The 26,432-nt window shown below is 42.2% G+C and overlaps 1 protein-coding gene across 4 annotated transcripts in view; it reads right to left on the minus strand.

The window, feature by feature from the left end:
* Nucleotides 1–15,186, minus strand: part of LOC110489921 (POU domain, class 6, transcription factor 2) — a 90,054-nt gene extending 74,868 nt beyond the window's left edge. For 3 of the 4 annotated variants that reach the window (XM_021562935.2, XM_036944215.1, XM_021562934.2), the window contains exons 1-2: nt 14,855–15,186; nt 13,847–14,034 (exon numbers count right to left, since the gene is read on the minus strand). In XM_021562935.2, coding sequence (XP_021418610.2) covers nt 13,847–14,018 — 172 coding nt within the window. In that variant the 5' untranslated portion in view covers nt 14,019–14,034; nt 14,855–15,186. Of the gene's footprint in view, nt 1–13,846; nt 14,180–14,854 lie in introns of those variants that run through there. The other variant, XM_036944214.1, reaches the window with a different exon arrangement.
* Between the last annotated feature and the right edge of the window lie 11,246 nt (nt 15,187–26,432).

A 26,432-nucleotide genomic window follows, 5' to 3' on the forward strand; every position in this document is an offset into this window, starting at 1 on the left:
AAATGACAAAGCGCATTTAATATATTAACAACAACAATGACTAAACGTATCTCAAAACGGTTTATTCCCCCTCCATATTTATTAGTCACGCTTTTTTTCTACTATTAAATATCAACACAATATCGACATTCAAAAGAAAACACATTTGTGCACTCTTATCATACAGTTTCTATTTGCCATGGAAATATATGGTTTTGTTCCTTATTGTTGAGTGCTAAACAAATGAGAGTGAAAGCCCAGGCTGCAGGAATCAATAGAGATTCACTGATGATGGGGGTCAGGGCATCATACTGGGCGAAATAAATGACAAGTCACATCATACACAAGGTTTAATTCTATCAATACCAGACCAATTGTGTTGGATTGTTTGGCCATTGATTCCACTAATGCTTCTGAAATGCCTGACACGGCATAGCTTTTATGCTATTGGCACAAACACAAGTTTACTACACGCGGGAGCGAAAGAGGGAGAGGAGGAGAGAGAGAGAGTTTCCTATTCCCCAGTAAGTCATACTGCATTATATCTGAAAATAAGAGAAGTGACAGTACTGTATAGTGCCCTGGATTTACAGTGGTTTAAATGGACACATACAATTAGATTTTGGATTTGTCAATAACTCAGCCATTGTTCGACCAATCCCTTTCTCAAACTAGGTTAACACACGCACCATTGGCCTACATTCCAAACTTCCCAAGCCTTTTTAAACCTCAAATACACTACAGGTCTGACATTTCCTGCGTTGCAGGAACGTTGTCCTGCTAAAGGGTGATCAAATACGTCTGTAGCATTGTTCTGTCTTTCATTGAGCACACCAAAGCCCTCAACAATAACCCAGAGGATAATGTTCTGCCAATAACCTCTGGGTCCTCTTTATTAGATGGCTCCCCGAGGATGAGCAGGAAAGTAATACTCTGTTTAGAGACCCTCAGAGGAGAGGCTGGCTGGTTATACGTCAATAGCGGTTTTGGAGTCGGAACGCCCCAGACATTGACTGTTGAGTGGCTGCCTGTAATACCATTAGCTGCATTATCGTACACTAGAGCCTGGAGAGCTGTCATTTCCTTAATTAAGGGCCCAGCGCAGGGGCTTGGTGGTCAGGGGCCGAGCCAGTCTCTCTGGGCCCCTTATATTAACGGTTGATTTCTGCTGGAGCAGCAAGGAGCTCCAGACCCTACAGGCAAAAATATCAAATTAATTCATTATTCCACCAATAAGTGGAATTATGGAGTCAAGGTATTACACAGGAAGCAAAGCAAAGCACATGGCAGTGTGGATTGGATTTTTCACCTCAGCAGTTCTTCAGCCACTTCTGGCGACAGTAATTACAGGACCACCAGAGAACATGAGATAGAGGGGGTATAGAGACTGACTAAAGACTGTCTTACCATTAAGAAATGATTACAGGGTACAAAAACTATGTTTTTGAAGTGTAGACCCCCCCTGTTGCTGCTCAGTGTAGTTATTGGTCATCGTCAGTATATGTAAATGGAACTGATAACAGGGAAGTAGCATCCTCCCATAGTTATTCTCTCTTACATGGCCATGGGTCTTCCTCCAACAGGAAGTGCTCTTGGCCTGCTCTTACCTGCCTCTCCTTCTGCATTGAAGTGGACCAGGAGCCAAGCAGACTGGAGAGCACAAGTGGGACAGGATGAGGTCAATTGGAGGGAAGGGGTAATGCTCATCTCAAAGGTCAAGAAGGAGAGGGTGTGATGAAGAGTGAGAGAGACGGGGGGGGGGGTGGATTGGAGGAAGAGGGGGAGAGTTGGAGAGAGAGAGCATTTGTGCAGGCAACTCTCAGGGGAGCGGAACACTTTGCACATGAGTACATCTGTTGCGGTCCATTCTCCTCATTCCCCAAGCAATGTCAACCTGATTACCTCAGGGTTGAAAGAGACCAATAACAATCCCAAATTATTCCTCATCCTTTTATGGTCATCAGTGCAGCATGGACGGTGAAATCAGGGCCTGCCTGAGAGAGCTGTAAGCCTGTTAGGAGAGCTGGGGAATGCTGAGGTGCCTCCCTTCCTATTGATGGGAGCCTCTTCTGAAATTACTTAAATTATATTTGTGGTAAATAGGATTCAGCCTGATCTGGTGCCCCCTTCATCGTCACGCAAGAGGGTTTCTCTTTAACCATGGCTCTCCGTCTGGATCTCTATCCAACATGTTTTCCTGTCACAAACAAAGTCATTTGTGGAGTAATACGGCTTCATGTTCAAATTAGCAAATAAGTGATTCATCATTATATGCAATTCATTTCAAAAGTACTCGACATGACCAAAACTATGTGGACACTAGGGCTGTTGCGGTGACCGTATTACCGCCACACCGGTGGTCACGAGTCATGAAGGTAGTCAGATTCCACATGACCATTTTGTCACATGTGATTAGGCTTCTCCAAGCTCTGATGCTGCTGGTCATTAGTAGCCTACCAAACTTGCTAACTGCCTGGTACTCAGCACTCTATTGTCCCTCTAATCACTCTGACATCAATGCAAATGTAATCAAAAATCTAATCAAACACTTCATGAGAGCCCATGAGCTCATGTTGCGCAACATTTCTATAGGCTATGCAATTGTGTGAGAAAACAGAGTGATGGCCTTTACTATAAAGAGGAGGATCCCGTCAGTTTTCTATAGACTAGGAATACTATATTTATTTCTCAACTTTCCTAATATTTTTCCTAATATTTTATAATATGCTTATATTTAAAACCGGAGTATTGCCTACCTGGCTGGCATGAAAACGAACCACGAGAAAAGCGTCCTCCATTCACTATTTAAATGCATAGATGACATGTATTATTTCCCGCTGCCCCTGTTTTGATACAGGTGCATGATAATGGTCCATTCTAAATCAAAACAAATTTCACACATATATTATTTAGTATATGTAAAGGCAAGATTAAATCAGAATAGTCTGATGGGTGATAATATTAGCCTATCACTTGTGAATGATATATTATCACTTGTGAATGTTGTTGACTTTTTCGAATCATAGTGGCACACCTCATGTAGCCTAGCCGATAGGTCTATATGTTTTGATAAGGTTTGTATCACAACTAAAGTGGCCAAATAAATTCCTAAAATTAAGTCCATTAATGCGCTTTACAAGGGCTGAGGTCAGGGCTCTCTTCCACATCGATCTCAACAAACCACTTCTGTATGGACCTCGTTTTGTGCACGGGGGCATTGTCATGTTGAAATAGGAAAGGGCCTTCCTCAAACTGTTGCCACAAAGTTGGAAGCACAGAATGGTCTAGAATGTCATTGTATGCTGTAGCGTTAAGATTTCCCTTCACTGGAACTAAGGGGCCTAGCCCGAACAGTCCCAGACCATTATTCCACATCCACCAAACTTTACAGTTGGCACTATGCATTGGGGCAGGTAGGGTTCTACAGGCCAGTGATTCATCACTCCAGAGAACGTGTTTCCACTGCTCCAGAGTCCAATGGTGGTGAGCTTTACACTACTCCAGCTGATGCTTGGCATTGTGCATGTTGTTCATAGATGCTCAGCTGCTCGTTTGTGGAAACCCATTTCATGAAGCTCCCGACAAACAGTTATTGTGCTGACATTGCTTCCAGAACACTCACTTGGTAGTGAGTGTTGCAACCGAGGGTAGATTATTTTTTTCGCGCTAGATACTTCAGTACTCGGCGGTCCCGTTCTGTGAGCTTGTGTGGTCTACCACTCCGCAGCAGAGCCGTTGTTGCTCCTAGATGTTTCCACTTCACAATAAAAGCACTTACAGTTGCTGGGGCAGCTCTAGTAGGGCAGAAATGTGACGAACTGACTTGTTGGAAATGTGGTACCCTATGACGGTGCCACGTTGAAAGTCACAGAGTTCTTCAGCAAGGCCATTCTTTGGCCAATGTTTGTCTATGGAGATTGCGTGGCTGTGTGCTCTATTTTATACCCCTGTCAGTAACGGATGTGGATGAAATAGCCGAATCCACTAACTTGAATGGGTGTCCACATACTTTTGTATATATAGTGTATCAAAGAAAGAAACAGTGATATCTATGTGAACTGCTCACAACCCTTACATTACTGTAGGCAGAAAATGTAGAATGTGCGGTGAACTCACCGCGTCCAAAGAGCGGCCGCCTGTCAACCTGCGTTGCATCTGGCCAAACGAGAGCAGTAGCAGAACAATTAAGAGGCAGCCGGTGGCGTCTGTGGGTGGAGACTGGGCTGGGGATGGGGAAGGGGACAGGGGCCGGTGCGGGGGGCGACTAGACACCCACATATCACGCTTGACACATCAGCCTCGGGCCCTCAGGCTATCCTACACTAATGCTGTCCCACTTTCTGCCCCCTGTCCCACAGAGCTTCTGTTCCCCCCCAATACTCTGCCTCCACATCGCCCACTCTCATAACGGTATCATAATAATGGATTACACTGCTACTGTGCAGCATCTATCATCCCAGAATCACAGAAAGTGCTCCAGTCTGCATAGGAGTCTATCTCACCTCAATCCCCAGCAATGTGAAGCAGGGTGCTAACCTCCAAATAAGGATTTATACAACTCACTATTAGTCAGGGGGTGACATGGTGAAAATGCAAAGTTCTGCAATGTTTTAACTATATAGATACTATGGGCATAACAACAAACATGGTGAAGGGGGGGCAGAAGCGACCCTCCATTCTCTCGAACAGAATTTCCACAGTACACAACATTCTCATAGTGCCGTCACGCTGTGGAGGGAGGGAAACGTACGGGATCGACTATTGCTTTGAAGCCCGTAACTCCATTTCCCAAGAAGAGAAGCATCACAATGTTATTTCACATTCTCAGATATGAAGGGGGGAGGGGGGGGGGACACATAATAACTTCTCGATAGCCTGGATCTCGACTGCCCTATACCCCCCCCCCCCCCCCCCGCACCCCCTCCCCTGCACCCCCGCCTCCTCCACACACCCTTTTCTCTTCCCTCAATCTTTGGTTTCAAAGGAAGCGAATCAGCCAGAAGGACAGAAGGTTATGCATTAGTACTGGTCATTGCTCAAAGAACGAGCGCTATAAATAATAAAGGGTTGTGAAGGACACATGGGCTTGGATGGATCTCTGGTTCACACCACACAAGTCAAAGACAACATTGTAATTTCCATTCCCTGCTTCAATTATTTCCAGACATCAACGACCGTGTCAACGCCAAGGAGCTGTGACGTTTCTTTGTTAGTCCAACATGAAGAGCTTTTTGATATTGTTTATGGAAACTAGACTATGCAATACATATTTCTTTGAAAAGTATTATTTCCCCCAGAGTATGGTGAGAACAGAATAAAGTGTATTATAGTATTCATTACATTTCCTTTGCCACTGGCAAAGTGCCCTCAATGTCATTTGCTTTACAATATTTCTTTGTACAGCAACGCAAAGGTTAACAATTCATTTCTACTATAGCTGCACAATATAGTCAACAGATCATAATGTCAGTCACTTTGAAGTGCTCAGTGTCACTATGAATGCAATCTACATGACTGGGATTTTTCTGTGTAAAACAGATGACCTTCTCTCTATGTCCATCTCCATCTTCCTTATGTCCTCCTTGTTCCTCAATGCTATCTGATCTGTGATGGTAGAGATAGCGAAGATAGCCCACGGGAACTCCGGGCGCATTAGAGAATGTATTACACCTGCTTTATAGGCATGCAGCTGAAATCCTCCTAATGATATCAACCTCCTGGAGAGAAAGAGAGAGAGAGAGAGAGAGAGAGAGAGAGAGAGTCCTACTCCCTTTCTTCCTCTCCTTTATCCTAGTCTCTTTAACTTTACTGAGCTGGTCCCATTCACACACTGTGTCTCTACCACTTCATTACTTAACCCCAGCACAGCAGAACATTACAGGCCTCTTTGCATTAGCAAGCAGCCAACCCCCCCCCCCCCCCCCCCCCCCCCCCTCCAGTCACTCGCCCTGCTCACTAAGCTGATTACACAAAAATAATAGGTGCGGGGGGCTGCCTCCAGCAGTGTGTCTTTGTGTTTATGCAGAAGAGTGAAAGTCAGGTTGAAGGAGACAAGGGGATGAGGAAGTGGCAGATAAGTGAGTGGAGGTATGAAATGCAATACATGCTGATCCTAATAAAATAAAAAAGTTCCTTCTTGGTGATAACCATATTTTTATACAGGCGTATCAACTACCACTTCAGTAATCCAAATCATTTAAATGATTTCAGTGAGGTACTGCACAGTAGCTGCCAGAGTGCAAAAGAACATAAATATATTTTCTTATTAAGATGAATGAGTAACTGCTCTTATGAAATACAACAAATTAAGAGATGTAGGGTATTATACAGTAGTCTGTCTAGACCTTTTCTTGGAATGACCTCCAATCGCATACATCAATAGAAGATTCCTTTTTCTCTCCTCTTTTTAGTCTGTAGGTGACCTTTCTGAAAATGTTCCTCCATTTTGGCAGAATCGGTATAAGTGCAGGCCATTTCATGTAAACAGTAAGTGTATGAAATGAGTGGCCCTGTCGTTCCAGCCAGGCTCTATTTGACAGCATGATGATAGAAGCGTCACATCCTTGGGAGAGTAAATGCAAACTGACAAGAGATGAGCCTTTGGTTGCGGAATATAATACCCGAATTGTGCTCCGAGTGCCTTATTATCTTGTCTGCTGGTGTTTGAAAGGGGGAGATTTGCTTGAGAGGGGAAGACAGAAACTGTACACAGCCACGCCATCTCCCCCCCACGGGGGGAAAATAGCGTGGCTTCCTAACCACAGCTTTCGCAACCTAATGTCCATTTTTCCTAGGCAATAAATACATGTCATCAGGATGTTGTGGTGCCTCATGGCTTCTGCTAGCTGGAGTGGAAGGCTATTTGCACAGCCGTGAGAAATGAGCTTTTTTTTAAAAAAACGTGTGAAACCATTTCACCAGTGAAGGGAGCATGGCTGGGTGTGTGGTAGACAAACATTACTCCCAATGACATTGTCTATCAGTGCTTCCTGAGCACTCAACCGAACCCGAGAACACCCAGAACGTGCACACCTTCACTTCAATCAACTTTCTTTTTTTTTTGCAGAAGCAGCAGCAGCAATCAGAAATTTGTACTTATCCACTTAACTGTCAAAAAATCTATTAAAGCCAAAAGCAGCACTCTACTCTATACAAAACAGTTCATCACAAAATAACCTGGCTGAACCTGAACTCGCTCACTGTGTTGACGCCGTCAGAAAGAGTCACTGAATGTCATTCTCATACTCTTTCTGCTTTTTTTTCCCCCTCTGCTGCCTCTCAACCCACTATAGCTCATAGCCACCTAGGAGAATATAGGCGCTCTCAGCCATACAGTCTCCAAGGACATGCATGGATATTTTCAAGAGCATATGGTGTGAAACCATATTGTGCAGGTTTTGACAAACGCCTCTATCATTGTGTACAGTGAGGTTGACCCAGCGGTATGATTTTAACAACGAGGACGCAACAATGCAGAGCTGATTTTTTTCTTGCACGGGAGATTTTTTATGTCCAAGTGGAGATAAAGAGCTGGCGAACTGTACAATATCTACAAAATCAAAAGAAACAGGACGATGAACCAAAGGGTCAAACTAAACCTAATTAAATAGAGCTCTTAAAACTCTGGCTTCAAATGCACTTGTTAACCCGGCAGCATGACGACCTTTGACCTGTTCCTGTCTGTCAGGCAACCTGTTCCTGTCTGTCAGACAAACAAAGAAATCAGTTTAAATAAGGGGAAAGGAGGATACCTAGACAGTTGCGCAACTGAATGCATCCAACTAAAATGTGTCTTCCACATTTAACCCAACCCGTCTGAATCAGAGATGTGTGGGGGGACTGCCTTAATCGACACCCACGTAATCGACACCGGGGAGCAGTTGTTGTTGGGGGTTGACTGCTTTGCTCAAGGGCAGAACGGCAGATTTCTCCACCTTGCCGGCTCTGGGACTTGAACCAGCGACCTTTCGGGTTACTGGCCCAACGTTCTTAACCACTATCCATCATGCATCTGACCAATGGGAACCTTACATTTCACATCATGATCAATTAACGTTCAGTAGCATGAATTACCATGGAAATATCTTCAGATTATACACATACTCGAAGGTCCCCACAGGAAAATGCTACTTCCGCATTCCCCGTCACTCTCAATACTCTACGCCCTCTTCAATCGCCACATTTGACCGTCGCAACTACAACCAGGAAATGGACCTCTTCAATAAACGAGGATGTTGTTCAAAAATTATTTTAGCTCAACCTTAACGTTTTAATAGTTAAACGTGATCACATTTTAGTTGTACCATCTGATCGCTGCATGCCTGCATAGAAAGGGAAATGTTGGGCAATGAAAGGTTTTGCACACTGAAACCAACCTCCATAACCCTCTTTACAGGTGATCAACAATCAAATGGACATCACCTATCCACACATGATTGTAATTAATACATGTGCTTTTCTCAGTAAATGGTTTACTTAATCACTGTCTGGTTATTCAGAAGGCCTGTCTTTAGCTTAGGTGACAGGGGACAATTGTCACATGTAGGCTACATTGACCCCACCCACCGAAGTAATTATAAATTGTGCTGTTCTGGGTTAAATCATCAACGAACATTGTGAAGTGTTGCGTCACAAAAAGTTTGGAACTCCATCAACAGCAAATAATATTGTGGATTTTGTCTAATGTGTTAGGTTGGTGGCTTGGGACTTCTTAACCAAAGCAAAAGTATCTGAAATGACTCATATTAGTAGCTTAATGACCATTATCCAGAAGGGGTTTGTTCACGGAGCTGAACTTACTATGATTCAGTACATAATGGAATCCTGAGTATAGTGCTGAGACACGTGGACAATCATAGCTTGGCTAATAAACTGGGGTCAAAAATGTAACACAATGTTAAGAGTCAGGATTTCTCTCAACATCCCACATTTTTTTTTACTTGGACACATAAAACTACACAACAATACATTGGAGAGGGAAACGCTGGAGCATTGGGCATCCACATACATTATCAAACATTTAAACCACAACTTGGAGTCTTCATGATTTTTTTTTCTGATGAAGAAATTCAAAGTATAATCAATGTCCTTAATAAAACCTGCACGTTTATAAAAGTTTGCTTCGGCCATCGCAAAGAGATACGTATCCATCCTTAACCTCGAGTACATGCCTCTGTAGTCTACGGCAAAGGGGACTAAAGGAGGCTGATAAGAGAGCATGGAGTCTTCATACCTCACATACCTGTAACATAGGCTAAACATGCATAAACAAACGTGTGCACAAAGATACAGTACAACCTTGGCTTAACATTACACTTCTTCTTGTTTGTGAGCAGCAACCATCCTCCTGTCATCCACTTTGCCCTGTGGCCTGCAGTTAGGGGAGCAGTGCTGCTTCGTGAGAGGAGTTGAGCTACCTCTCTCTCTCTCCCTCTCTCTCTCTCTCTCTCCCTCTCTTTCTTCCTCTCTCTCTTCCTCTCTCCCTCTCTCTCTCCCTCTCTCTCTTCCTCTCTCTCTCCCTCTCTCCCTCTCTCCCTCTCTCTCTCCCTCTCTCCCTCTCTCTCTCCCTCTCTCCCTCTCTTTCTTCCTCTCTCTCATCCTCTCTCCCTCCCTCCCTCCCTCCCTCCCTCCCTCCCTCCCCCCTCATCTCCTGACTGTAGCGTTTGGCTGGAGCAAGGAGGCTGGGTAGCCTGGCAACCACATGTCCTGACTGCCTCTACGCTGTGCCAAGTCTCCCGGGAGGAGCAGTGGTTCTGAGGGCACACCCCAGGCACAGCCTACGGGCAGAGTCATGCCTTCCTCCATCAGCCCCACAAGAGACACCAACTCTGGCCAGTCACATATCAAGACATCCTCTACCAAAACACACCACTGTATTTATAACATTTACATAACTCTGTTATCATTTTGTAATTGGTGTTAAATACAGTATTATAACAATAACAACGGCCGTTTAAGAAAAGTGCAATGCAATATGAAGGATGTCATTTCTCATTTAAGAAATATTTTTATCATTGTAGTCTGTTCAGCAGAAATGGTCTATAATTGAATGTGTGTGTGTGTGTGAGAGAGAGAGAGAGATACAGAAATAAAGGGAGGGAGATAGAGAACAAACAAACATGGACTAATGGGCTTCAGCTGTTATCAGGAGTCTGAAGGTGAAGTGAAAGAAGGCTTGATGCTTATTACAGAGAATTGCAACAGTGTTGAGATGAATGAGCTACCTGTTACCCTAGTCTCTGTTTTGGAGAGCCTAGCCCTGGGATATCCTAAAAAATTCATTTGAATGACAGCTGGAGCCGTACACTGATCAGGACGTGAGGCTGTTTGGAGAACCTTCCCCCAAAATACTTCTCAGAAGTTCAGCCAAGTGGTGCTTTGTGGCAACAACAGAACACAACACTGCCAGGCTACACACTATCGTCCCCTTTGCACCACTCATGCGTCTAGTCCCAAAACACACAACTTGTACAGACACACAAAACACACACACCATACAGTACCTGGCTACTGTATGCTTTATCATAACGGGACAGCTGCCGTCTGATGTATTATTCATTTAGCAATAACCAATGCCTCTCTCGTCTTTTCACGTCCAATGGAACACAGCCTTGTTTATGATTGGTGTTACAGGTAGACTGTTAGAGCATTGCTCCTCTTGGGCACCAATGGTGTTGGAGGACGTCACCAGCAACGGGTCACTCCAGATGTTATCTGTACTAACGAGTGTAAGTGATTTCCTGCACTTGATCATTAGAATTCATCCAAAAGGAGATTAGCCCTGATTATACAGTGATTATTAGAAACTCAACTTGTTTTATTGTGATATATTTGTGTTTTTTTTGGCAGCAGGCAGCACCACATAAATGAGAAAAGATAGCATCTCTTTTTTTTGCATTCTCGTAATGCCTCCAAGTCTTAGCACTGAGTGCAGTACATCTGTGTAGTGGGTTGTAACACACGTGCTCAATGTTTTCTCTCAGGAAGCGCACCCCCTTCCCTTAACTAACACGTAAGGGGGAGAAAGTCACAATATTGCCAAATAGAAAAAACATATTGACACGTAAAAGTAAATGAGATGTAAAAATGGTATGTATTGTTGTGCTGACAGTGTTTCAATAGAAAAGGAGTTAAGGTATTGTAGCTAAGTGCAGGCCAAACGCAGAATCCAAATGGGTTTTTAATATGTTTTGTGTGTATGTATGGTGAGTATAATACATCAATGTTTTTCTGTTTTTCTGGTATAATCTGAACTCGAGGTAGCCTACGTACGCTCTGTTGCCACCTATAAACCCACATCAAACCTTACACATACATTACTGTAAGGCCAAATTGCATTCTTCTCGTCAGAGTCCGTGTGTACATAACTTGGTATTTGTTCTTTTGGTTCTACTTTTTCATAGGATGTTTATGTTACAGAGCAATGTGTGTCTTTTTTTTTGTATTACTATAATACTATCATTATTATGTTTATAATGTAGTACGTTAATATGAGTATGTATTTTCCTACCAATATAATCACGTATAAGTAGTACTGTAGTAGTTTGTATCAATATTATCTGTAAGACACAATTCAATTTGTTTTCTTTCATGAAAACATATTAAACCCATTATCTTGTAATTCCACAAGTTCGCATATCTCTTCAGACCACTAAAAGCCTCTCTGCACACGCCGACATTTACTGTAATATGAAGGGGGTTCATGGAATTTTAGTCAATAATCTTTTACACTGATGTCCATGGGCATTTTCAGAAATAGACGTAGTACATCCTTAACGGCTGAGTACTGACTCATAACCTTAAAAGCATGTTCAGATGTGTACTAAGTCTAAAAGTACTGTACCATGAAATAGCCTTTGATGAAAGCACAGAGTAAAATGTGGTCTTAAATAGACCACATCATAGCCCCTCCCATCACCCACACCCGCAGCACAGTAGAACAAAAAAGTCAACTTTAGCCTCTCCACGGTTCTATTAGGTCATTTAGTTCAAACATTCTAATTGCAACGCCTGAGAGAATTGGTAGAAGAAGAAAAAAAAAGGAGGCCTATGTGGTGCCTTTTTGAAAAGCAGAAATGCATATCTTAGATCCGTATTACCCATATCAATGTTGGAATCGCTACATGTTTTTTTTTATTTTTATTACACATAAATTTGATGGGACCAAACATTTACTGAGTGATCATTTGGTGTAAGTAAGGATTAGTGAGTGACTGAATGCGTTTGAATTATTTTTGTGACCGCATTGACTAAAAACTGAATGCCAATTCTTCCATCAAAAAAGGATCTGAGGAAAATCCAAACAAACCAGTTGAAATAATTGAGGTTGTGTATAAGCTTTACTTTGAGGCTGAATCTACATGTTACAGCAGTCAATATTAGACATAGTGTTATATGACCTTTATAGTTTCATTATAAAACACGTTTTAATCTCATTAGACCTATTGATTCATCGTTATGACCTGGGATTAAATTAGACTGCCTGGATAAGTAAATTAGTTTAACTAAAAGCATATTAATTAACTTGGTCACAACTGTAATTGAACCTGAACATGACATGAATAAGAGAGATGGATAAATACATATTTTCTATCTGTTAAAATGACATCCATTTATTTTCTAATTAGTATCTCTTAATATTCTAATTGTAGTATTTAAATGTAATTCCCTATAAGAACTATAGGCCATTTTCCAACAATGATTAATTTGACCATCGTTTCAATGTCTAAATTGCTAATGTTATATTAAGTGATTTAAATGTGTTTACTGCATATACTTTTAATAAATATAAATTCATCTTCATACCCTTATTTGCCATTGGACAACAAAAACAATTGTTAGTAGCTTACATAAGAATACATTGTGATCATCCACCACTGCAGAGATAATCAAGCACGAGCACATTTCACAAACCAAAACCAAAGCCAGAGATCCTCACCACTTGCTCAATTCATAGGCATTTTTCCCCCCCTGATACAATATAGCCTAACATTCTCTCTAATTTTGCATATTTTGTCACAACGTTCACACTTTTCACTTTCACACAAGCAACAAAATATAAAACGCCACGTTCCAAGACATAGGCTGCGTTTACACAGGCAGCCCAATTCTGATTTATTTTCTCACTAATTGGTCTTTTGACCTGTCAGATCAGCTCTGTGAAAGATCTGATGTAAAAAGATCTGATGTGATTGATCAAAAGACCAATTAGTGGAAAAATGAAAGAATTGGGCTGCCTGTGTAAACGCAGCCATAGATGCTTATTTTCAAAGTTATGAAAGGAAGGGTCACTTGTCACAAATATTTTCGTCTGTTCTACCAATCTAATCTATGTAAACTATACAAACACAAATTCCTAAATGTGTATGCCTAAAGGCACATTGCAACTCCAAGTGTGATATTTGAACAACTCCAAGTGTGATATTTGAATAATCACCTGATGGGGACTCTCACAACATTCTATTTGAAAATGTTACCACACCTAAACTTCTCAAGATAAACTTCTAAAGATAAATCAATTAATCAATGAGCACAAGACTCATAACAAAATACCAAACCGTTTATATATATATACTTATATTTCCAGTGAAAAAAGTCATGACGACATAATGAACATGTAAAACACCACATCACCTGAAAACTCACTTAAATAACTTGTCTTCTACAATACTACAACTCAGGCAACCAACCCTATTGCATCCACCTCTTCCCCGAATCCCTGCACCTCAACTTAGTTAGGTCTATCACAGTCTTCTAGCACCTGCTCCAGCAGCACCTGGTCTCAGACAGCCTTTCCCTGGCCTCTCGTGCCACAACCAGTCCCCGAAGGGAGAGGAGAGACCGAGAGCTGTCCTGTCCATGGACTCACCATAGAGCTTGTTGGGTATGTCCTCTCTTTCCCTGGCCTCGGAGGACAGGAGCAGTGACTCGTCGTTGAGCTCGCTATCTGGGGTGGCCGCTTTGTCCTCGGCCCGGAGTTCCGCCACGCTCATCTCGCTGCGCAGGGAGAGCAGCGGCTTGCTCAGCTGCCCTGTAATCATCGGATCGTGGAGGGAGCTGGGGAGCCCAGGTGGGGAAAACAACAGAACAACGTGGTTAGATTTGCCTCGCAGCACACTACTCTACGCCGGCTTGTTCTCTCTGTCTACCCCCCTTCACTCTCCCATTCTCTCTATCCCGGTGTCTCCCCTCTAACGCTCACTCGTCACTCTCTCTCCCGCCTTTCCCCTCCCTCTCTCGCTCTAGCGCTCGCTCTTGTATCTGAGACTGGTGCTGCTCCCGCTGATATTGCTGGCTGCAGCCTGCCCAGTGAAGAGCGGCTAAGGTTCGTATGGCTTTGCCATTATACCTTCCAGCTTTAAAGGTTCTCCACACCTCTCCAGGCTCGATAATACCAACAGAACAGACGTATCACAATTTCACCATTACACTCATCCTGTACACGCATACTGTACCTAGAAATTAAATTGCTAAAGATGTATCTGCTATTACAAAAAAAAAAAACATCTATGTAGACAGTTTATTCATTTCTCAAAGGTAAAGCCTGCACGATACTTTCAGTAAGAGCAAGAAGTCAAAGGTGTCCTTATTCTTCTGCATTAGTCAGAGGCAACCAGCGAACGATTAAGGCCTCTTCCAATCAAGAGCAGGAATAGATCACTGCATATCATAAGGTCCTCCCCAAATTACGTTTTGAAATTCCAATGTCTCACATTTTTACAAAACACGAACCACCATAAACTGGAGGGAATTAGAATGACTGTCAATGAATTATTAACAAAGTAATGTATAGTGTAATGAAGTAACCTGGCTAATTACTGATGTGCAACTATCTAAAAGTGCACAAAATAAATAAACCATCAAAAAGCATACATACCTAAATGAAGCTCCACTAAATGACAAAAAAAAGCGTAAAAGATTATTTTCTGAATGTCCAAAAAAATCTGACAGAAACCAATTAAAACATGCTCGCCACCACAGAGCAGAGACCAGCTAGTGCATGATGCTTGCTACAAAACAGAAACAGCCTCCTCGACCTTGTTGCATCTGAATAGCCACTGTGGGTTCAAGCCTGAGGTTGCTTCCAAGACAAGCACTGGAGATGTCAACTCTACTTTCTCTCCTCCCTTTCTCTCTCTCTCTCCCTCTCTCTCTCTCTCTCTCTCTGCCTCTCCTGTGTCTCCTCTCCCTCGTGTCACCTCAGACTGTTCCCCCTCCCTCCTGCTCTGAGACACACAAAGAACCGCAGCAACACAGAGAGGTAAAACTCTGTCCCACTCACGCTGCCTTATTTATGGACAAGCATTCAGTCTAAATGGGTTGGAGATGGGGACAGGTGACCAGCATGTATGGCAAGAGGGAAAGGGGGGTCAACCTTGCCCCTGCGCCAGTACACCACCACCCCCACTCCTGCCAGGGTGGTCGATGTTTTCCTGCCCAGAGGGGCTATTTTAATGCGCTCATCAGAGGAATCGGGGGGGCTTTGATATGACATGATAATCTATGAAAATGTTCATCAATGGAATAGTAGCTGTCATCCAAAGGCGAGCCGGCTGGTCAATACTCATATCCCTGGTAACAATGTCGCTTGTCATCAGGGCTTCATTGGTGGAGCACTTAAATATGGAACTCTGAGCATAAATGCACCTCTCTGCCTGGCGAGGTAAACACATTTTCCCCTCTGTCTGAGGCTGGTCTTACGCTCTCTCTGCATCCATTTGGGCCCACCCCCACCTCCCATCTCCTATCCTTTGAGTCGCTTGATAGGTCCACTGGAGGGCAAAATTAATACCTAATTGAATCTTGCAGTCATCAAAATAATCAATAGTTTTTTATTATTTATTCTTCACAGTCTGTCGGCTGTTTGAAAGCTCAGAGGGACAGCAGCAGGGAACGCGGGCGGTGCTGAAATTTCACAATATAATTTTCACCGGGCATGAGAGTTCGCAAAACAACATTTAAAATAGAATAAAAATGAAGGTAGTGCCTTTTGTTGGAATGTGGGAAAAATTAAGAGAAAGGGGAATCTTTCCCCCACCAGTTATGATGAGAAATATAATAATAATCAATGGACATTTAGATCAAGGCAGGGTCCAGAACTGTCCATCATTCCATTTCTTTCCCTTTTCCTCTTTTCATCATATAAGGAGTGTTGGTAATGCTGGCATTTCTCTTCCTGACAGACTCTAAACAAGTGGTGGGAATGAGATCACAGCTCTAATCATCAGTTCCACTGGCCTCTAAGTCTGCTGGAGGATAGGCGCAGCATCGGTCTCTTCCTCCTTCATCCAGGGCTGTTAATTACATGATTAAAAAAGGGCTCTGGGTGCAGCTCTTTAGCCGAAGTGGGAATGGGTGTGTTTGGTGTGGGGGCTTAGGGGTGGAGTGGGGTGAGTAGGGGGGAGTGGGGTTGCCTTAGTCCCCATGGCCTCAGTGCAGGAACAGGGAAAAGCACTTGGCTTTCACCCTTCCGTCCCTCCCACTCCTCCGTCCCTACCCTCAGTGTCCATGAAAGAGGTGGTCAGCACAGAGCCCTCAGCGCTCATCAGATATCCATGCTAATAGCTAATGGCCTTAATGCCATTGTCCCCCTGAGCAAGGGACTTCTGCCTTGGTCGACCACGCTCAGCTCAACCGAAATTCAAGGCTCTGGACGCCGGAAGAGAATGATAATGAAGTAATGTTAAGAATAATAAAAAGAATAAGAGTAAATGGTAATAACAAGGATACAAATGGTGGTAAAAATAATAATAATAATAATTGCACCCTGTTCGGTGTCAAACATATAGCCTGGCCTTCAGAATCGAGTAAGTTCTAACATAATATTATGACAATAATTATTTTACAATTATAAGTGAATACTCCTAATTTATTTACACATTACACAATTGAAATGAGTAATCTATAAATGTACTAAACGCAAAAAGAAATGGGCAATTTACAGTGGCTATTTGTTTTCTGCAACTTGCCTCGTTCTACCCTGTTCCAAAGCTATCATATCCAGGTATTTGACAGTAAATCTATAAGCTGATTCAGTATGACAACGATTGTCTTCTTTTATTAAGGCGCCATTGACATACTCACAGTCACTTGTCATAAGTTAAGAATAGATCATTCTTTGTGGCAGAATATGTGTTGCTTACATTTAGATCACAATTGATGTCCCCGAGGAGATAGCAGAGTGGTTACACTTGTGTGCAGTGTTTGAGTACAAGATGCAGGGTAAATAAGCCCTTATTTTCACCTGAAGAAAGTTAGTCTCCAAATAATAATAAAAAGCACATGGAGAAGTTGTCCGTGAGAAGTTACAGTGAGAAGTTACAGTGAGAAGTCTTCTGAGATTTAGAAAAACAAATGCCTATACAAGAGGAGTGTTAAAAGAGAATGTGCTTCAGCAAAAAATGAGTGACGTCATTGTCACCAATGCTGGCGGGTGGAAGGATAATGCTGGTGAAATGGAAGGATAATGCACCCTACGCCCCAGAGGTATTGTATAATGTCCCATCCAGCACCTCTATGGTCATGCTGCATGTGCTATGAGAGATGATGATTTGTCTCCCCCTTAGGGTAGGGAGACATACTGTTTATCCACCCATTCCCCCACTATGGCACGTCTGTTGTGCACTGGGCGGCTTTTACAGTAGTGTCCAGCTATTCCCATGTTAAGACAAAACGATATAAATAAATAAATGAAAAAAGGTCAAGTGAAATCTCAAATATACAGTATTTTCAATAAATATGCTCTGATGCTTTCTTATCCTTTATAGACATGTGACTCCAGTGCAATTAATTCAGATTTCTTCATCAAGTGATACCGGTATCATACAGTAAACTGATGGCTAACTTGAATTTTAATGTAAGGCATCTCTCCCGTAAGCACATTATTCTCTGAATGGAATAGGATGACTTTTCCCAGAATGACCGTTTAAACCATCCAACAGGAAAATGTACGTCTCTCTTTCATATTTCTCATTAATAATCAATGATTAAGGTTCCCTACCTCCACTAAAATAAAAAACGCTCCAAAATGCCATGCCATAATGGATCAGCGCAGGCCGAAGACTATCAAAGACTGTATATTAAAAAGAGTTATTTGAAGCCTGCAAACCAGGAGACACAGCAGATCCACAACAAATAAAATAACCTGATTGGCCAGGAGTGCGTTTTTTTGTTACATCAATCCACAGTGCTGACATTCTGGAGCATCAAAGCTTTTGCTGTGTCTAATCTGACTCCTCCTACAAGGGCAGGGGAAGCTTTCCCTGTGGAAAATGCAGCAAGCTTTCGGTCGTGCTCCTCTGCTCAGACGTTGCTGACCAGATCTTACGATACCTGGATAGGTATTTTATGTATCAGCTAACCATATCATATAATATAGCAATCTGGTGCCCGACGACACCAGATTGGTTGGTGCATGCAACATCTGAGCAGGAGAAAGCTACCTTTACCTTTACCAGTGCGACATATGACTGGTCATTTCGGAAAGCATCTCCCTCAGCATTCTACAGAACAGGTCTAACCTACACTACATACTGTAGATCTGCTCAAAACCGGCTTAATGACACAGGAATGTATCAACTTTAAGAAGGTCACTTCATCTTCATGTTAATTCCAATATCTCCTGTAGTCTGCATTTACCCCAAATCTGCAATTAGATTTCATTTAAAAAACAAAACATTACAAACTCAGACAGCTGTGCAGAGGGGGAAAAAAGAGAGGGAAATAGAGAGGGGTATCACTGGGCCAACGTTACATTTGCCACTATCACAACTGAAAGGCCCAGAGAGCCACACAGCACCATGGGAGTTTAAAGTCAACTTACCCCAGCCTCCCCCAGCCACCCCTGGGACCTGCACCATAACCACATTCTCATGAAAGGCGTGAAAATCTGATTTCCCAAATAGGATTGTTAATTTTCTATGAGGGAAGAGGCAGCGATCGATAAATCATTGCTAAATAGATTGTAACGAAAAAAATGATTCCCCACTGGTGTCAGTGCATTAGAAGTCTCCTGAGGATGGATAAGAGGAGGTGGGGGTGGAACTCAATCTCAATAAAGCAGATACAAATCATGCCTATAGCACCCATCTGGACCCAAGCCACACCACTACCACAGCAGAGTAAAGCCTTTTAAATATCATTCTAGTTTGAGAGGCAGGAGAATGAGCACAAATGTTTTTACTCTACTGGTTCCCACGTGTTTGTTTTGTCTGATGCCCCCCCCCCCCCCCCCCCCCCCCCAACAATAAATACAATATGAGCCTATCATAGCCTGTAATGTTCTCTCTGGCCAAGCTGGCAACGGCAGCCTCAGATGCCAGGAGTGACTTCTTGCAGTGAACGTCATTGAAATAATCACTTCATTGAGTTTTCATGTCAACAGGGAGTGTTAGTCATTCACTGTCTAATACAAACTAATTGCAGAAGGGGGCAGTGGGTCGGATCTACTGTTGGTTGATCATAATTAGGGGAGAAGCAATACGCTGAATGTCAACTAGAGGAAGATATTGTTTTCCTGCTTAGATAGAAATTAATAGCTGATCCCAGCCCATATCTATCACATTTGCATGGAGATACTTTTTGTTGAAAAACATTACATTTATATCTTATTTGACATTAATGACAAGTTGGACAATAACATATTCCATTCCATTAATGATAATTTGGACAATAACACATTATATTCCATTAATGATAATTTGGACAATAACACATTATATTCCATTAATGATAATTTGGACAATAACACATTATATTCCTCTTGATACCTTGACTTGATACCTTGACTACCTTGATTAAGTTTGCCAACAACACGACGGTGGTAGGCCTGATCACCGGCGACGATGAGACAGCCGCACTGCCAGGACAACAACCTCTCCCTCAACGTGGGTAAGACAAAGGAGCTTATCGTGGACTACAGGAAATGGAGTGCTGAACAAGCTCTCATTCACATCGACAGGGCTGTAGTGGAGCGGCTTGAGAGCTTCAAGTTCCTCAGTTCCTCTGTGTCCACACCCCGAAGGACCTATCATGGTGCAAACCTGTCGGCAGTTGGTGATGTTTTTTTTCATGAGCGTGTCCTTACTTCTATTGTAGCATGTTGGACGACTATCATTCATGTTCCATTCACCCAGTTCAATGTAACAACCATAGGTTTAGGCTACTACATGATACTCACATTTTCCCTATACCCATTTATGAAGTTACTACAACCTAGCCTACGAATTAAAGTCTACAACGTAGGTGCACACAGGTCGAGAGAAATGTTTTTAGGTGACAGACAGTAACACATGGACAGACAGCGATACATTCAATACCTCCTTGTACACTCCTTCCTGCATCTAGCTGATCTAGGGTATAATCATTAGTCCAATAGTTGCAAACAAGAATTTCAATTGGACAAATTCAGGTATGTTTATCCCAGTTTTGCTCCGTTTGCTTCCGTTTAAGAAATGTTTTTCAACAGAATCGGCAGAATGAATACACCCCTGTACATCACTGAGGCCGAACTCCCTGCCATTCATGACCTCTATACCAGATGGTGTCAGAGGAAAGCCCTAAAAATTGTTAAAGACTCCAGCCCTCCAAGTCCTAAACTGTCCTCTCTGCTGCCGCACGGCAGAACAACTTCTACCCCCAAGCCAATAGACTCCTGAACAGTTCATCAATTGGCTACCCGGACTATTTACATTTGTATATTTTTCTTGGACTGATTCTATTGCACCGGCTCTATGCACACTCACTAGACTTCACCCACTCACATATACTACACTGACACTCCAACACACACATACACATACACAAACATGCATATTGACGCCAAACACACACAGTCACACAGACACACTTTCACACTCTTTACACACGCTGCCTGCACTTATTATCTATCCTGATTCCCTAGTCACTTTTACCCCTACCGACATGTACCTACAACTACCTCGTGCCGCTGCACATTGACTCGGTTCAGGTGCTCCTTGTATATAGCCTCGTTATTGTTATTTTATTGTGTTACTATTTCCTTAATTGAATTTTTTAGCATTTGTCTTACTTTTTAAATCAGCATTGTTGTGAATGGGCTTGTAAGTAAGCATGTCATGGTAAAGTCTACGCCTGTTGTATTCCGCTCATGTGACCAATACAATTTGATTTCATTTTGACTAATATAGTTAACTTAAATGTGTGTGTTGGCTACCTTATTTAATATATTATACTAGATGCATAATGCTCTCAAGGCTCTACTTTACAGAATAGCTGTAACAGGCGTTGCTAAAGGCAGTACATTATTATAATACCCTACTCAGTTATTTATTATCAAAACAATTGGGCATCTATACTGAACAAAAATTGCAATATTTAAAGTGTTGGTCTCATGTTTCATGAGCTGAAATAAATGTGTTTACAATCCTGCTAGAGAGCATTTATCCTTTGCCAAGATAATCCACCCTGTAACGATCCTCTTCCTGTGAATGACTGGACCAAGGTGCAGCGTGAGACGTGTTCATGATATTTTATTAAAATCAGAACACTAGAACAAAAAATAACAAAGAGGAAAACGAACAGTTCTGTAAGGAAACTAACTATACAGAAAACAACTACCCACAAAACCCATGTGGGCAAGAGCTACCTAAGTATGGTTCCCAATCAGAGACAACGATAGACAGCTGTCCCTGATTGAGAACCATACCCGGCAAAAAACAAAGAAATACAAAACCATAGAAAAAAGAACATTGAATGCCCACCCTAGTCACACCCTGCCCTAACCAAAATAGAGAATAAAAGCCTCTATGGCCAGGGCGTGACACACCCCCTTGACAGGTGTGGCATATCAAGAAGCTGACTAAACAGCATGAGGGAGCATGCAATTGGCATGCTGACTGCAGGAATGCCTACCAGAGCTTTTGCCAGAGAATGTTATTTTCATTTCTCTACCATAAGCCATCGTTTTAGAGAATTTGGCAGTACATCCAAACAGCCTCACAACCACAGACCACGTGTAACCACCAGGACCGCCACATCCAGTTTTTTCACCTGCGGGATCGTCTGAGACCAGCCAGCCGGACAGCTGATAAAACTGAGGAGTATTTCTGTCTGTAATAAAGCCTTTTTTTAGGGAAAAACTCATTCTGATTGGCTGGACCTGGCTCCCCTGTGGGTGGGCCGGTGCCCTTCCAGGCCCATCCATGGTTGCGCCCCTGCCCAGTCATGTGAAATCCATAGATTAGGGCCTAATTAATTTATTTCCATTGACTGATTTCCTTATGAACTGTAACTCAGCAAAATTGTTGAAGTGGTTGCATATTGCGTTTATATTTTTTGATCAGTATATTATGTCCCGGGGCCTCCCGAGTAGTGCAGCGGCCTAAGGCAATGCATCGGGTTCGATTCCAGGCTGTGTCACAACTGGCCGTGATCGGGTGTTCCATAGGGCGGTGCACAATTGGCCCAGCGTCATCCAGGTTAGGGGAGGGTTTGGCCGGGAGGGCTTTACTTTGCTCATCTCGCTGTAGTGACTCCCTGTGGCGGGCCGGGCGCCCGCAGGCTGACTTTGGTCGTCAGTTGAACGGTGTTTCCTCCGACACAAGGAGGCTTCCGGCTTCCGGGTTAAGCGGGCAGGTGTTAAGGAGTGCAGTTTGGCGGGTCATGTTTCGGAGGACGCATGACTCGACCTTCGCCTCTCCCGAGCCCCTTCGGGAGTTGCAGCGATGAGACAAGAACATAATTGAAATTTGGAGAAAAAGGGAGTAAAATACAAAAACACCAAAAATTATAGTATATTATGTCCCACTACTCTGGAGAATTGGCCCACAAATGTAGGCCTAGGTCATGGCCAAATATTCCTAGCCTATGTGCTGATGTCATTATATGCACCAAATAAAATTCACAGACCTTCCTCAAATATTTGTTTAATTCATTTGAGATTATAGAGATTACAATGTATCTTATTGTTATTGACACAAAAGGCAGGTGTTTCATAATATTTTAACAAGATGATTTCATCTGGCAATGTTGACCACCAAAACATTTAAGAGTAGGAAGTCCCATATGACAAACGTTTACTGGTAAACAGCTGAGCGAGGTTCGGCAGGGTAGCCTAGTGGTTAGAGCATTGGACTAGTAACCGAAAGGTTGCAAGTTCAAATCCCCAAGCTGACAAGGTACAAAATATGTCGTTCTGCCCCTGAACAGGCAGTTAACCCACTGTTCCTAGGCCGTCATTGAAAATAAGAATTTGTTCTTAACTGACTTGCCTAGTTAAATAAAGGTAAAAAAAAAAAATGTGGCATAACAACTACATTCACAAATGACATTGAAATACATGAACCTATATTTATGGATACAACTTATACTATGAGACGATGGCAAAGGTTACTATGGACTACCTTCCGTTTCAACAAAGATAATGATTGATTTCAAGCCAGATTTATTTTAGAAAAAAATATTTTTTGAAACATTTAATTTTTTTTGTGGAGCGGACCGGTCAGTTGTCATGACGTCATATGCTGACAGAAATGGCAAATTGCATTGTTTACAAGAGTGAATGTTCTTGCGTATCATAGTCTGTACATGTGTATACTTTTACATTTTATTTACTTATTTTTTGGTCCTTTTTTTTCTATTATTCAAGTAAGTTGACTCTGTTATCATGAATATTGCCCTGTATTTGTGAAAAAATGCATAGAATCAACACAAAGGCAACACTGATAAGCTTACCCTTGGAGAACCCAGATTTGGTAGCCTACAAATGTCCAGAACTGGATAGAAATATAAAAGGGAAATGTGTACTTATGAGGTGCTTTTAAGGCAAGGTGACAACAAATGTTCCTTATCTGATACCTGCAGGGCCAAAGTCTCTCATGTGTTCACAGTAGACCAGCATGGAGTATTGATTTGTCCAGAATCACTCAGATCTGAGAGAAATGTGTTGATTGTTTCCCAGTAGTTCCCTCTTCTAGTGATGCGGTGGGATAGAAGAAGTAAGAGGTAAAGCCATCTCTGCCAAGATGCAGCTCTCTGTTTGCATCAATTTGGGGAGTTAAAGCCCTATAGTAAGACTGAGGGTTGAAATGCATACAGCGCATTTGGAAGGTATTCAGACCCCTTGACTTTTCCACATGTTGTTGCATTACAGCCTTAATCTAACTTTTATTAAATATATTTTTTAAATAGTAATCTACACACAATACCCCATAATGACAAAGCAAAAACAGTTTTTTTTTTTCATTTTTGTGAAATTATTAAAAATAAAAAAACAGAAATATCTTATTAACATAAGTATTCAGAGCAATTGCTATTAGACTTGAAATTGAGCTCAGGTGCATCCTACTACCACTGATAGTCCTTGAGATGTTTCTACAACTGGACCTAGCCATGAGGTCAAAGGAATTGTCAGTAGAGCTCTGAGACAAGATTGTGTCGAGGCACAGATCTAGGGTAGGGTACCAAAAACATTCTGCAGCATTGAAGATCCCCCAAGAACACATTGGCCTCCATCATTCTTAAATGGAAGAACTTTTGAACCACCAAGACTCTTCCTATAGCTGGCCGCCCTGCCACACTGAGCAATTGGGAGAGAAGGGCCTTGGTCAGGGAGGTGACCAAGAACCCAATGGTCACTCTGACAGAGCTCTAGAGTTCCTCTGTGGAGATTGGAGAACCTTCCAGAAGGTCAATCATCTCTGCAGCACTCCACCAATCAGGCCTTTATGGTAGCGGCCAGATGGAAGCCACTCCTCAGTAATAGGCACATGACAGCCTGCTTGGAGTTTACCAAACGGCACCTAAAGACTCTCGGCATTCAGGCCAAACAGCTCAGTCCAGAGAATCTTGTTTGTCATGGTCTGTGAGTCCTTTATGTGCCTTTTGGCAAACTCCTAGCAGGCTGTCGTGCATTTTACTGAAGAGTGGCTTCTGTCTGGCCACTCTACCATAAAGGCCTAATTGCTGTAGTGCTGCAGAGATGGTTCTCCCATCTCTATAGAGGAAATCTGGAGCTCTGTCAGAGTGACCATTGGGTTTTAATAATTGGCGCATTCATTAATTAGCGACAGTCTTTATGCCCTTCCACAAATCTGTTTCATGTCTCAGGTAGCTCGTGAAAGCAAGCATGGTTAGAATGCAATAATTGACAAATATTTGACATATTCAAATAATTCCCATGTGCCAACGTATAGTCACGGTCGGTGCCATGGTGAAACCTGCACTCCTGTAGATCTGTTCTGCAAAGAAACATTATTTTTATAGTAGAAAAAAAAGGCAATTTCGCTAGCTGTAGGCATTTAGAATGAAATGTGGAGTGAAGTTTTAATGTTACGGGGTGACATCACGTACCTTCCAAATGATTCAGCAATCATAATTTCTTCGAAAAAAAACATTTACATCATCATTTGTTGCAATAAAGAAAGCTCAACAAATGAAAAATCCACCGCTGTCGAATGTATAAAAGTGTTGGCGATCTTTAGAACATTTCTGCTATATCTGCCATTGCCATTACACATATCGAAATGTTTTTTTTGCGATTGCTTTTGTCTAATAAAAATGGGTCAATGGAAACATGGCAGCAAAACTATTTTTAGATTTTTCAGTTATCTAAACTAATCATGGCCGAATACTGACCGGGCACGCAGGGCATGTGCCCAGGGGCTCTGACCTCCTTACTCTCACTCATATATCATTAACATGACATACGTCATGGCAAAATGTGTAGAATTGCATGAAATTTGCTTTAAAACTGCAAAAATGTATCTCTGCCCCATGGCAAATTAAGTAGAATTGCATGAAATATGTTATAAAAGGACAACATGTTCTCTCCACCACCTGGCAAAATGTGTCATCTGCAGAAAGCTTGCTTTAAAACTGAAAAAAAATGTAATTTTATAAGTAAAATTATTTGAATTGCATGAAATTTGTTATAAAATTGCAGCAAAAAAATCCGCCCCATAGCAAAATGTGTAAAACATAAATTTTTCTCTCCGCCGTCAAGAGAGGACACACAAAAAATGTGCCCGCTTGGTGGGGGTATCACTTAGGTATCCCAAAATGCTAGAGCAGGCCCTGATGTGGACCACCAAAACATTTCACAGGATGTCCCACTTGGTAAACATTTTATGGTAAACATCTTTGTTATGATCATGTTGTTTAATTAGCTTCTTGATATGCCACACCTGTCAGGTGGTTACTGTAGATTATCTTGGCAAAGGAGAAATGCTCACTAAGAGGGATGTAAACACATTTCTGCACAGAATTTAAGAGAAATTAGCTTTTTGTGCATAAGGAAACGTTCTGGGATCTTTTCCTTGAGCTCATAAATCATGGGAACAACACTTTACATGTTGTGTTTATATCTTTGTTCAGTATACATAGACTCAACACACAGACATTGATAGGCCTACCCTTGGAGAACCCAGATTTGCCAGCCTACAAATGTCCAGAACTGGATAGAAATATAAAAGGGAAAT

The sequence above is a fragment of the Oncorhynchus mykiss genome, chromosome 15 (genome assembly GCF_013265735.2).
Source record: "Oncorhynchus mykiss isolate Arlee chromosome 15, USDA_OmykA_1.1, whole genome shotgun sequence".
NCBI lineage: Eukaryota > Metazoa > Chordata > Actinopteri > Salmoniformes > Salmonidae > Oncorhynchus > Oncorhynchus mykiss.